This window comes from Syngnathus floridae, chromosome 3 (assembly GCF_059516105.1).
Source record: "Syngnathus floridae isolate MCC-2025c chromosome 3, RoL_Sflo_1.0, whole genome shotgun sequence".
Taxonomy (NCBI): Eukaryota; Metazoa; Chordata; class Actinopteri; order Syngnathiformes; family Syngnathidae; genus Syngnathus; species Syngnathus floridae.
Window position 1 is genome coordinate 8,293,712 of NC_142415.1, and position 14,245 is coordinate 8,307,956.

The 14,245-nt window shown below is 39.2% G+C and overlaps 1 protein-coding gene across 1 annotated transcript; it reads left to right on the plus strand.

Annotated features, from left to right (window-relative positions):
• The first annotated feature begins 8,542 nt into the window (after positions 1-8,542).
• Positions 8,543-13,891, plus strand: anp32a (acidic nuclear phosphoprotein 32 family member A). The gene is made up of 7 exons (XM_088371127.1): positions 8,543-8,726; positions 10,570-10,719; positions 10,787-10,909; positions 12,063-12,261; positions 12,354-12,454; positions 12,663-12,723; positions 12,846-13,891. Exons 1-7 carry the CDS (start codon positions 8,673-8,675, stop codon positions 12,920-12,922), a joined length of 765 nt encoding a protein of 254 aa, XP_088227253.1. The 5' UTR covers positions 8,543-8,672; the 3' UTR covers positions 12,923-13,891.
• The last annotated feature ends 354 nt before the right edge of the window (positions 13,892-14,245 follow it).

A 14,245-nucleotide genomic window follows, 5' to 3' on the forward strand; every position in this document is an offset into this window, starting at 1 on the left:
AATGTTGAACACAAAAATATATGTTCAAGACACACTTTTCTTCCGAAACTGGACATTGTAAATATAGATTAACCAACACCATTGATGGCTTATTTGTTTCATCCCGAAAAATTATTATTTTCAAAGCAGCGTTTTTTTTTACTGGTGGTGTGTTGAAACCTCTTTTGTTATAATTGGGTAAATTCCCAATTTTTGATCCACAAACATATACTATAGCTCAATGCATGTGTGAGGCTGTAATTTTTACAAATTAATGACCAATCTCAAGTGTTGAAATTGGCTTGTGCTCTTTGACCATGTAATATTACTAGTGGAACAAACATGCAAGAAAATTTGTAAAACGTTTAAATAAACTACATGAAAAAAAACAATGTTCACCATTTTTTTTTTTTTTTTTTTACAAAGTGAACCACTGCAATCGAGCAGACAAACAAGCACACAACAGCGAGGATCAAAACACTGGGCACAGGCAAGTGGTATCAAGTAGGCAGTAGTCCAGCCTCTATCTCATATTTCTCCTGCCTGGCTCTCATGGAGATGAGGTCTCCACAGGAGGCTCGGCTTATCCACACTACAGAGAAAACTGAGGAACTACAACATTCAACAGAGCAAACAGACAACTGGATCATGACAGAATTTCTGAAAACAATTTGCGAGTTGTAAAGAGCATGGAGGAAACTGTGTTGCTTATTTTGGTGCTCCAATGTATTTTGCATGAGGCAGCGCAAGGCCACTTTACCAAAAGCTTCAATAATTCAACCCTTTTTAATGCTGATGCCAAATCTTTTGAAACAATCTGTGAGAAGGATCAAACAAAAATGTCAGGTCACAGAGCAGTAGCCATGCATGAAGAAAGATCTTGCAAAAATGTCGAGACACAAATTGTCCCACATTTCCATGGTTGTTATGGAATCTTCTCATTCCTCACCCTCAACAAATCTGATAATTTGGTGAGAAAAAACAATCTGCACTTGACGCAAAAGCAGGCGCATTATCATTTTCATGCAGAGGCAATGGTTTATTATGGCCTGTTTGTGAATTTGGTAGACACTGGGCGTAAAGTAAATTTTAGACTGGGAAGGAGCAGCTCCAATTCCAGGCGCAGGCAGTGTAACTTGATTTTGGTGTTTTTGATGAAGGCACAGACAGACAAATCGGCGCTCCACAGGTGTAAGTGGTGGTCATGGAGGCTAATTCATTCAGTGTAGGATAATCATTAATTGAAGAGGTTATATTCATCATCATTTAAAAAATATATTTCAAAAACATTCTGTCATAATTATTTTTGTGGGTGTATGTGGGTGGGGTAGGGAGGTGAGGGTACACAGTGCCCACGCTCCTGACTAGATTTTGATGCAAATGAGGGACTGGGAATGAGGCTGGGAAAAGTCTACTTCCACTACTTTGGTCTCTCTATCGGTGGCTTAATTGAGCTCAACAAGGTCTTTTTGTTTTGAATAAAATTTGAGCTCACTGAAGTATTTTAAAGAAACTTCAAACAGCAGTCCCACTTATGATTCCTGTCATGAATCATTCTGGAGTAGGTTGTATCGGAAAAGGGAGATTTACAGATTTAAGGCAGTGGGCAAAAAATAAAATGCTACCCAGTCTAACCCAGACTTCACAATAAAGATACATTTTACTAATCCTAATACTGTACGACAGGGGTCACCAACCTTTCTTAAACCGAGAGCTACTTCCTGGGTACTGATTAAGGCAAAGGGCTACCAGTTTGACACACACTTCTGAAATAGCCAATTTGCTCAATTTGGCTTTCACTTTGTGTTATCATTGTTATTTCCAGTTCTCATGTAAGTGTGATTTTAACAATAATAGCAAAAATACAGTCAAATCTCGGTTTTCGACCACAATCCGTTCCAGAAGGCGGTTCGAGAAGCAAATCGGTCGAATTCCGAATCTATTTTTCCCATTACAAATAATAGAAAAAAATTTAGTCCGTTCCAAGACCAAAAGAACCCCCCCCCCCCCCTTTTTTTTTTAAAACATTTTTTTCATTTGCGCATTTTTGCCCGATCGCGCAACTGCAGCGCACCGCCGAACGCGCAACCGTAGCGCGTCGCCGACCGCGCAACTGCACCGCGCTGGTCGCATTATTGTGACAGAGCCGTCGCTGAAATTTAGAAAATATTCTTAAAGTCCTGATGTACTTTCCAAAATTTAAGTGGACCTCAGTGCGCGGGGAGCTTTATTTGGTCCGATCGCGCAACCGCAGCGCGCCGGGCGCTCAGTGTCGCATTGCTTTAAGAGCGTCTTTGTGTTTTAGGATGGCTTTACTGCTCCCACTTGCTTTCTTTGGAGGCATGATTAGGGGTTAATACAATCCTCAAAGTAACGAAAATACCATAACCACAGATTCAGTCGGTATCCGGGCCGCGCGGTCGGGTTTTCTCGGGTCCTCCCGGCTCATCTAGTGAGGTTCGACCTCTGAATTTTGTTCAACAACCGAAGCAAAAAAATCTCGATTTTTTTATTCAAATTCCGACTTGTTCGAGAACCGGGACGTTCAGAAACCGAGGTTTGACTGTAAAATAAATAGATGCAGCTCACTGACAAGTGCCGTATTTGAGCTAATTTTAGAACAGTCCTGCGGGCGACTCATGCGGTCCTCACGGGCTACCTGGTGCCCGCGGGCACCGTGTTGGTGACCCCTGCTGTACGATATCCACGTCAGGCTGGGGAGTTCACTTTTCTGTTCATGGATCTTTGTAGCAGACACTAACTCCAAACTAAATGACCAGGAGAGATAAGACACTCATCTCCCTTGACATTGATTTGATCTATGGCTCATCTGGATTCTAAGTCCATCTCCCATTTTGAGTTTTGGAAGGAGAGGAGGCGTACAGTTTAAAATTGAATTGTCCCGATATGAGATCAAACAAGGTACAATGTTTGTGTGTATGTGTCTGGGGGTGCTCGACCACTCTCCAGTCTCTTTCACTATATGACGTCTTTGACAGTTGTTACTTTCCTTGATTATCACGCCACATTTTGTGGGCCCGTACAGGACGGCCCACCACCTTAATTTTCCATTCCTTAGGGTGGCTGAATATTTTTTTTTGCACTGTAGAGATAAAGTTAAAACACTAGTCAGTTCGCAGCAAGTCATGTTATGATAACCTGTACAGTATAATAAGATGCGCTATCACACATTTTGATTCAGCACTTGTTAAATTGATTTTTGTGCTTTGCGGTTGCCGAGTGAACATGTTCAGAGTGAAAGCTGCGTGTAATATATTAGGGCTCTTGTACAAGCAGCTACATTACAGAGCTATCATTTGTGTTGGCTTTTTAACTTACAATCCACCTTTGTATAAAAGAGGTAGTAGCAAATTTGAGGCTGAGTACCTTGTTTTGGTCCTATTTGCAAGCAAGCAAAAGGATACCAATTAATGTCTGATTTAGGATGTCATTATTGACTCAGTGAGCCTAACTTGCTTTCGCTTACATAAAAAGCACTGATCTCTGCTGGCAAACCTTAACATTTAATCGTAAGATATGAACGATTTTTCCTTTGGGCAATTTACCAGGATTACAAGTTGATAACCGATTCATCCTACTGTTATCTCAAGCTTTATGTGTCACTCTATTTAACACATTTAGTTTTCAAGTTGTGGTAATAGGTTCCTTGTGGATCTCTTACTTTCAACAAAATAAATAATAAATATATTCCTAGCCTTTCTCAAAAGAATATAAAACTTAAAAGCTATAGTAATAATAATAGAATATTGATGATGAAAGTTATCTTGTGGTTACTTAAGTCAATACAACTATGATGCAACTATGGCCCATAATTAAGGATCCAATTATTTCCCTTGCAAGAATTTGGAAGGAGTTCAATGGCAGAAGAGCTGAGGTCACAGGTACACTGTATACTCCTATATTTGTCGAATATATTTGACACTGCAAACCTCTTCATGCAACGTTTCTTACAGAATGACATTGGGAATTCATTTGGGGCAGTTTCACATCAGATCACACTGAGAGTTTTCTTCCCTCCCTGTATGTATTTGATATATTTCCACCCTCTGAAATTGTTCATAAAATAAGTTGTTCAACCAGCAAACTGGTCCATTTCCTGTAATTTCCCGAGTGTTTGTCTGTTCCTGTTCCTGTTTCCTGCTGACACTCTCTCCAAGGGCACAGTGCTATCTGCCACTGTCGAAACAAGAACATTCTGTTGGGATGCGACTAGCATAAGAATTTATTATTTAGTAGCCCTGAGAGGACAATGATGACCTCTATAAATTGAGTCATGACTAGCACAAAGGGTCACGGAAATCTAGAAAGTAGGAACAAAGAGCCGACTGTGAAAGAGTCTGTTTTTGTATGAAACCTTACAAATTAAGTAGTTTGTTTCATATATGACACCATCGCAGCAAATCATCAACCGTTTAACAATCATTGATTATGATGACGATGGGTAAATTAAAACAAAAAATATTTGAAAGTGAGGAAACAAGCTACGCAAATGTAAAACCATTTGTACTTTCCAAAAGAAAATGAAAAAAATAGATAGGTAAAACAAAATAATTGAGAGAAAAAATTATTTAAGACACATCACTGAACTATGGGCAACGTAAACACACAAATGATAATGATTACCAACTTTATGACAGAAAAAGTACAATATTTTTTACTTATATATTTATTCATTTAATTTTTTTATCATATTTAAAAACTAACAAGTATATTGGAATACATTTTTCAAGTAACCCTCCCAATCATGTTTAGGTCATCGGCAGCCAAGCCATAATTTTATTCTGCAATACGTACTGCTGGGATTTGAGCCCAAGATCCCCTAATTTTTAAACAGGTACTTTGACAAAGTAAGCCAGAGGGCTCAGGACAGAGTTTACCTCAACTTACTCCAGCCTCAAATCATGCCACACCATTACAAACAAGCTACTTCCATCTTGTCTCTCCCCTAACCATCGAAAGAATTACTCACCTAAAGAATCAACCACAACACTTGCAGAAATACTGCAAACAGAGAAGAAAAAAAGTGATTGCACTGGGTTTTGCAAACAGCTCTAAACTGAGCTGATTAAATTATGCATCATTTAATCCAGTGGGCAAAGCTTGTTTTAGGGGTCTTGTGAAGCTCAGATAGACTACTCTATGTAGGTCTTTGGCTGCGCTGGGAATCTTTGGGCGTGTGTGCTACTACACTGGGCTGTGCAAGGACAGGAAAAAAAAAATGGATTCATCTTGTAACATGTGTTTGAAGCTACTGTATTTATAGAGACAGAGCAGTAGGGATTGGAATTCTGTATAGTATGTAAGTGATATGGTAAATAGAAATGCTTATGAAAATGTTCTTGAAATTTCCACTTGGAAATCATCTCATTTTATCTGTTGCTTTTGTGTACGTACTTGAGATAATCAGATCTGTGTCAAATGCTCTGTTAGCTCGTAATTAACATCAGTTCTCTGCTGCAGAGCAGCATACTGCGTAATTATGTATCCTAATGATTTTAATTCTATCAAGCACTGGCAGTGGTGTTTGTGTTTCTTTTATATATGGATCACGTCACATGTAAACAGTTGACCAGTGGTCTTCAAATTTCAATCAAAAAAACAAAAATAAAAGTTGATGCGTATCAGACTTCCTCTCTCTTTTTCTATGATTACGGTGAAGCATTTAAGAAGTTTCTTCTTGTTTTTTTCCAAGCAGCCCAATTTTCCAAAAGCTCAAGAGCAAAATCAGAAACTTTACTTTCCCACACATCCTTTTATTAGACCATATTTTATGGAATGTTTAGTGTTGCATGTCAGTGAAAAAGCTAGGCGATGACAGTAAGCATGAGAGTGTCTGTAACATCCAACTAGCTCCAGTTGAGCTGAAGGAAGCGGCATCATTAAAATTTAATTGCCTCACAGGGCTGAGTGCTCCACCATGATCTACATAAGATTCATGCAATCTTTTTTGTTTCCTCACTTGCTTCTACCGAATGAGCGTGTATGTCTTATTTGTTGTCTTGTTAGCTTAGCAACTGCATGATTCAATAAAAAGGCACTTGGGGACATTTAATCATGATAATTGTGAAAATAAAAAACAAAAACCCACTGCATTAAATAGTTCTGCATGTATCGGTGGTTTTATACTGACATTATGACCATTTCCATAGTGCTGTCCTTTCCGTAACTTGTGTTGCAAATCAAATTTAATATCCATCTGACAAATTATTATTGATATATATGTCCTCTTATCTTGATTCCTATTATGTTGGATTACAGTAAAATTTTAGGTTAAAGAAGGGTCCAGCCGGTTCATTTTTCACTAACAAGTTCAATTTATCTCATCTCGTCCGCACCATTGAGCTTTTGGTTGATATGAAAAGAAGCCAAGTGATCAGGAAGCAACTTGTTGGGGATGTATGATGATGGGCGAGATTAGTGTGTGTTTAGCATCCTCCTGTCCCTAGATGGGTGTTGCATTACAAGGAACGGTCTCCAACCTGACAAAATCAATTATGATGAATAATGAATGTCTTCAGAAGCTGATGGTTCACTACGTATTCTGTCAGGGCTGCCATCGTTCTTGCAAATGCTCACTGGTTTCCTTTTGATGGCAGTGACCAAAGTGGATTCTTGAGAGAAGAAAGTGGAGTGTTTCAAGGAACATATTTTCATTTATCAGACATGAGCATGTTTGTAGCCAGTTTCCTGATGGAATAGTTCAGGGTGGATGACATTTTCTCAATGATTGTGTACTTTCAAAATTAGATTAAGCAGAGACTAGAAAAAGATTTATAGCTTCATGTTTCCATAAATTGAAACACTTATCATAGTGACTGATTAGTATACTTTTATGTCAAACAACAGATACTAAAAAGGCACCATTGTGATTTTTATGTTCTCATTCTTTGTAATCTTTCCATAGCCTGGTCAGCATTCCACCTCAGAGCGTAGAAGTGGATGTGTCTTCTTGATTCATATCACCCTCTTGTGGTCCATCATCTTCTGCAGGTGCATACAAAAAGCTGCTGCAGTCCTAGGAGAGTTTCAGTGGAGTGGAATTTACTCAGTAATTGTTCAGCCGGACTTATATAGATAAGTCCGTTGATTTTGATCATCATTAGATACTATTAATTCATTAAGTCAGTACATTTAAGTGTTGTTATTTTCAACAACAGCTTCTTCCGAACATGGACCCTGAACCTTAAATTGGACACGCAGTACATCAGGAATGAAAGACAGTCCACAATTTGAGGAGTGCCCCTTTGGCCTAACCCAGCTGACTTTGAGGTGGTGCACACCCTTTCATTAACAGGGCACATAGACAACCAACCTTTTAGATCTGTGGGCAATTGCAGTCTTCAACTAATCTAACATGCATGTTTTCTACGACTGTGAGAAAATGCCGGAGTACTCGCTTTCTAAGTGTGCATTTTATTGATCATAAAGTGACTTGAATGGAAATATTGAGGACCTGCCATATTTTAATGACAAATACTGAGGACATTCAGGTGTATAAGTCATGACAGTTGCCTCATGGTTGAGGGGTTCATAGCTCTGTGCAAAGTTTGCATGTTCCTCTTGAGCACGCATGGGATTTCACTGGGGTGTTCTGCCCCCCCCCCCCCCCCCCCCCAAAAAAAAAAAACGCGTTACGGGCGTCGCACAGCACAACATGGAAAACCGCGTCCTCTGGTGTTTTCGTCGTGAAACTACATTATGAAACCCCACATGTTCTGAAGCAAAGAAAAAACGGCTTGCTCTTGCCGCTGTAATTATACTAGAATACAAAGACAGTATATGGGCAAGAAATTTAGGAGTGTGCATATCTGAGAGGATCATGAAAATGACTGCCCCATTCACTAGTCCCCGACAACCTCGGGGTCCAACAGACTTGGATGCTTTTAAGACTCAAGGCCGTCCCTTTCAAAAGGCCTTTTCTAGATGATTTGATCCTTCTTTTTTGATTGAGCATTTTGAGATTGGTTAGGTTGGGCCCTACTGTGTGTAGTATATAATATTCAAAAAACCTGCACTTTTGGCCAATTGATAACTCGTCCAAAGGCATTCTTGCGACTGGTTTTATGCCCGACGATTAGCTGGTGACCAGTACCCTGGTATGAGCTAATATTCATATGTGACCCTAATTAAGTGGTAGAACAAATTATTATTTTCTTTTAAAGAATATACAAAATGTTCATTTCTATAAAGTAGTAGTTGTCAGTGTTGTACCAGTGGGGTGCATCTTAGTTCCATGTAATGTTTCATGTCATATAGGTTGATGTTTGACTCAGCATTGTTTTAATATTTTGTGGTGCTTACTGCATTAAATTGTATAATTTGTTTTTAAAGTGCTTTATTAATTTTTTTGGGGGGGAGGGCTGCAGAAGTGTCACTTGGGAGGTCACTTCACGGTGCAAGTGGAGTAAAAGAATGAACTTCAAACATCCATCATTCCACAAAACCCCACCCAGTTCAATGGAGGGGAGATTCCATTGGTTCGCGCGTATGTAGATCAGCTCGCCCTAAATTCAGCGCCTCTCATTGGTCGCCAGTGACGACAATCCCAAGATTGCGCCCCGCCTACCTTAGCGGATCAAGTTTGAATGAACTGCAACAGCCTTGCTCTGGAGGTGCCAGGAGCATTTGTGGTAATTATTAAAAGTGTGTATCAAAGAGCACGCTGAGCTAAGATGGAGATGAAGAAGAGAATTCACCTGGAACTGCGGAACCGTACTCCGTCGGACGTAAGTGAACATACGGACCATCGCTTTCGCTTCTAACAGGACGATGAACCCTTTAGTGTGCATTCTTGGCGTGGTGGAGAGTGAGAGATGCAAAGTTTGTCAAGTCTGAGGAAGATGCGGACGTCCTGCTGCGTCGGTGCGAACATGTTGACAAGTGACAGGTGTTGCCGCCGCGTCAATTCCATCTCCCGTGTGTGGCCGTAAACAAGGCAAGCGGCGAGAGAAGCCATAATAACTTTTGATCCGCGGGGCGCTCCTATTCGTTCGCCCCCGTGTAATATTGACACGATGCATCTGTGCTGCCCTTTAGGAAATATCAACAAATTTGGAGCAATGTGGCTAAGTAACGACAAATCAATCCCGAAACCCTGAGGTGCAGCTGTCCAGCTCCACCCAGTTACCCCTCGTTAGCACAGCTCAATACTTAACTATGGTGAGGCGTGCTGTCGCGCAGCGTCAACATTTGCGGAGTGCGCTGCTAAGCAAACAGCCTTGACGAACTCGCCTCCACCCAGTGGCACAATACGGCGACATTCACGTTCGCACGCATTAACTGCTGGTGTGGGTTACTCCTTTGAAGCTGTCGTGCCGTTTCAATTACGTCGTACCATCCATCGAAAACGAATCGTACACTGGCGTATGGTTGTTTCCAGAAGTAGGACACACGCCGCCATTTTACTATAGTACAAAGGTACTTTGAAACACTTGAACGCCGCGTTTATTCGACACAAAACAACGAGCAATTTTATAATACCTGGTTATAAATAACAACCTATGAGCGCCCATCGATCCTATCTGCGTTTGTTTGTCGTAAACAACAGGAAGGAACATTCGCCTGGCAGTGGCGTAATCCGCCTTCGTTGCCCCTCCTACTAACAAATGACTCTAAGGACTAGAATTTTTGGCTTCGTTTTTTTCGGACAAACGTCGCCTCTTCGTCGTTCACACGCGTCCCTGCTCAGTACAGCAAATAAAATTGACCTATTTTAGGGATAAGCAAATAAATATGTATAATTTACGTAACGTTAAATGATCTTCGCGAGAAGACTAGCTGCAGCGGAATAATATTATGCAGGTCTACGTTCCGGTTCTCGATGCTGATTGGTGTAACATTGGAAGGTCCCAGCACTTGCGTGAATATCCATCCGCTCAATTCAATTCTGTATTGTACTTTATGAGCTTGTAAAAATATTACTAAAAGAGTCAGCGAAGTATACACGTTCTTGAAAAATTGCATACAAAAGTATTTAGCGGCTCTGTGTTTAATCTGTATTTTGCTGTTTAAATTGGTTGATTGTCATTTTGTATTTGTATTTTTTAGATTTGATTTATTATAAATAAAACATGCGTTTTAACACGCATTTGCGTTTTTATTTAAAGAATTGCTTCATCAATTTAATAATTATATATAATCCGATAAAAAATGTGAATTAATTGTTTGTATGAAAACAAACCACTTTATATATAGTCAGTTGTAAATAAGAACTTGTTCTTAATTGTTTGCCTGGGTAAATAAAGGTTAAATAATAATAATAATAAAATAAATAAAATATACACAATATATATTGTAGTTCTGTTTAAACCTCATCTTTAGGTTTTAAAAATAAAATGTGGCGATTGACCACAAACGTTCGCCCGTCCCAGCATTAAAGTTTGGGGTGGAGCTCCGCAATTTGCTATTAGAGTGGTTAAACTATGGTATGTGGCATTAATTGATACAGCATTGTGCACTCCCTTGTATCATTTGTGAGGATGATTGTGCTTGAGCCTAATGTTATTCATTTTACTCCAATCATTTTGGCTTTACAAGTGATAATCAGACTTGAATTTGTTTGCACTGTAGGTCAAAGAGCTTATTCTTGACGACTGTCGCTCCAATGATGGCAAAATCGAGGGGCTAACAGAGGAATTTCAGGAGCTGGAATTCCTGAGCACAGTGAGGGTTGGACTGACTTCGGTCGCCCACTTACCGAAGTTAAAAAAACTCAAAAAGGTTGGTTTTGGATAGTAAATAACCTGTTAAGAGTGTATATTGTTCTGATTGTTGGAATCATGCACAGCTTGAACTCAGCGATAATGAGATTTCAGGAGGCTTGGAAGTGTTGGTCGAGAAATGTCCCAACCTCACTCATCTCAATTTAGGCGGCAACTGGATTAAAGACCTCAGCACCATTGAACCACTGGTGAGTTAAACATGGCTGAAATCTGACTGTTTTGTCTGAAAATGCTTCCCACGTCACTTCAAAGTGGTTCTTATGCTCTGGAGCTTCTGACATTTTAGCTGCCAAATCATTGCCTGAGAAACTTTCTGGGTTCCTACACATGCATGGAAATTATACCATGGTGTTCAAACTGATTGGCTCAGAAAACTGCATTGAAATTTATTAAATCAAATTCCATAATTTTTCATAGCTTCCATGTTTGCGTAGGACCCCAAGAAAGTTTCTCATGCAATGAATGGCTTGTTTTACATTAGATTCCCTTTCTGACCCAGTGCTCCGAATTTATCTGGGCTTGGGACCGGCACTCAGAATGTACTGGCTGCACACCCAATGTGGCTGAGTTGACAGATGAGATCAGACAAGAGTGTCTATAATGTTTGCAGATGACATTGTGAGTCTAGAAATAAATAAACCATGTGTACTATGCTATCCTGATGTTAATAATAATAATAATAATAATAAACTAGAAACTTAGTTGTTAGATTATACGAGCAAACCTGACACAATCATCTTTTTTTTTGATAAGTTAATATGAAGTACCCTGAAGACAGAAAAAAGCTAAATTAAAATGTGTAATCATAAAAATTGTGATCACTATATATGTAGTTGTTATTACCATTGTTAAACTACAATCTATTTGAGTACTGAATAGCATTTACATTCATTTAAGAAGTGATGGGATTGGAGTGACCCTTTATAGTCAAGTTCTCAGGTATTCCAAGGGAAACGAATTTTTTTTTTCATAAAACTTTCTATATTGACTACAAAATGTTTGAACTTGAAGTGGTTGTTTCATTTATTATTTTTGTTGTCAAGGGACCATGGCACGAGCAGGTTAATGCCCTTGTATAATTACAGATTAATCCCTAGTTATTGATTTTTTTTTTTCCAAGCACGATCATTTTTATTTTATTAAAGTATTTTTTCAGTTGTAGATATTTCTTTAGTTTTTGTTACTGAAAATAACTTGATGGGCAGATACTTTAAACACCCAACTATTTGCATCTAAACCAAAGAAGTCAAAAGTCAATATTACCTATAAATACTCCCTTTAATCACATCATATACTGTTCCATACATGCTCCATCATTGATAAGACTCGTCCTTCTGACAGAAAGATCTGGGGACCCTGAGAAGTCTTGAGCTGTTCACGTGTGAGGTGACAAACCTGAGCGAGTACAGAGACAGCGTTTTCAAGCTACTACCACAGCTCACCTATCTGGACGGATTCGACAAAAACGATAAAGAGGCGCCGGATTCCGACGCCGAGCTCTACGCAGAAGGCTGGGAATACAGCTATGAAGAGGAGGATGGTATGTTTGACACGCATTTACATTCAAGCAATTCTACGGGACTGACCGCTACATACATGTACATTTTGCTGAGAGCCCTTGGTTTTACCCAGATGAAGAGGATTTTGATGACGATGCACCATCAGGAGAAGAAGAGGAAGATGAGGCAGATGACGATGAGGAGGAGAATGAAGAGGCTGCCCTGAGTGGAGAAGTCAGACTTGAATTATCATTGAAATATTTTTAATCAAATCATTTTTTTATAGCTGCTTTTAGGTAACTTGCAAAATACAGTCAGTGTGGTGTTTTTGCTGTACATGTTATGATAAAATCTTGAATTACTATGTATCAAAGTTTTATTTAAAGTCCTTGCTTGTACGAAAAAGGGGGTTCTATTTTAAATAAGACAATCTGATCATCAGGAGGAAGATGAGGAGGACCTGAATGACAAAGAAGTAGATGATGAGGAGGAAGCAGAAGAGCGTAAGTAGGATTGACTGACAAAAAAGAACAACAACAAAAAGCAGAATTGCTCTTTGAATGAAAGAGGAAAAACTGTTAATTGTCTTCTGGCATTATAAACAATTTGACTGTTGTTGCAATAGAACAAGACCGGGGTCAGAAGAGAAAACGAGAAGTGAATGAAGAAGGAGAAGATGACGACGATGACGATGATGATTGAGGTGTCATTTGAACTTGCAGGTCTGTTTGAACTTGTGTGTCCCAGTCTCTTCCCGGTAACCAAGTGATTCTCCCATCAGAAGGAGAGCTTTGGTTCTTTGCCCTTTTGTCACAAGCGCTGCACCTTTGAAGATCTTTACAGTCCACTTTTAACTACTTTGCAGACACATATTTTATAAGCTTGGCAAGGATAAACGTTTTAAGAGTTGCCTGGGGTGTTTTCTCACTCTTTGTATGAGACCCGTTTGTGAATACATATGTATTTTAAGACCTCCATTTTAAAACAACCGAAAACGCATGCCTAGTTCTGAGTCGTAGTTTCAGATATGTGAGCCGGGATCCCATCCAGTAATCTGTCCCCTTGTCTTATTTTTGACTTAGAGTATACTTTATTTCCTAGAAATAAACCATGTGTACTATGCTATCTTGACGTAAACCATGTGTTGAGGGTGACCCTCTGAGGTATTTAAATTATAGCAAAAGTCGACCCTTGTCAAAACCTAAGCTTTCATAGTTCGGATAGTACGTGTTCTTGTAAATATTGACCAAATCTATTTTTTTGTATTCTCACTGATAGCAGCAGAACTGATGTGAACCCATACATTGTAAGATGTGAATGATGTATTCTACTTTACTCAGAACGGGCTGTGTGAAACCGCTTGGATTTTAACACCACTTTTTAAACATAATCTCGCCAGAAAGGTGAATAATTCATAATCAGAATTATCTCTGTGTCTGTCCATATTCTTGTCTGTGACAAACTATTAGACACTATTTGGAAATGTGCTGGGAGTACAGCCAAAGTCTGGTTGGTCCATGAATGTTAAAACCGCTTCTATGTGCAGCGAACTTAACCTCTCTTACAGTATTTAAATTTTCACAACACGCAACCTGGTCAAATCGGCCTTCAATACCCTTTCAAATTGTTTGTCCTCTTCCCATTTACAACAATAAAAGCCGTTTATTTATATTTGGAGCTTTGATTTTTTCTCCCCGAAACATGATCAATTTCTTCCTCATCTCTAAATCTGATGAACATGCAGCCTGTATAATGTTAATGTCACCGTGTCGTATATTCCCATTCATTCATGCAGCTCTTCAGGGGTAACTGGCTACATAGCAAATTACAGTCAACCCCTTGTACAATTAAATGAGGTTTAATAAAAGATAACACTGATCAGTTTTGTGACACACTGACACACCTATTCATTTATAATGTAATGCGGTGTATTATTTAGCTCTTGTGTTGGATCTCACTGGATTATGCAATAGTTAGAGACTGATTCAACACCAAAAAAATGTTTAAATTTGGATAATTGTACAT

Bases quoted from the DNA above. Each gene is read 5' to 3' on its own strand.
- anp32a (XM_088371127.1), top strand. From the start codon at position 8,673: ATGGAGATGAAGAAGAGAATTCACCTGGAACTGCGGAACCGTACTCCG. The intron at 8,727-10,569 runs GTAAGTGAACAT...TTTGCACTGTAG, and splicing joins GGAACCGTACTCCGTCGGAC to GTCAAAGAGCTTATTCTTGA. The intron at 10,720-10,786 runs GTTGGTTTTGGA...AATCATGCACAG, and splicing joins AGTTAAAAAAACTCAAAAAG to CTTGAACTCAGCGATAATGA.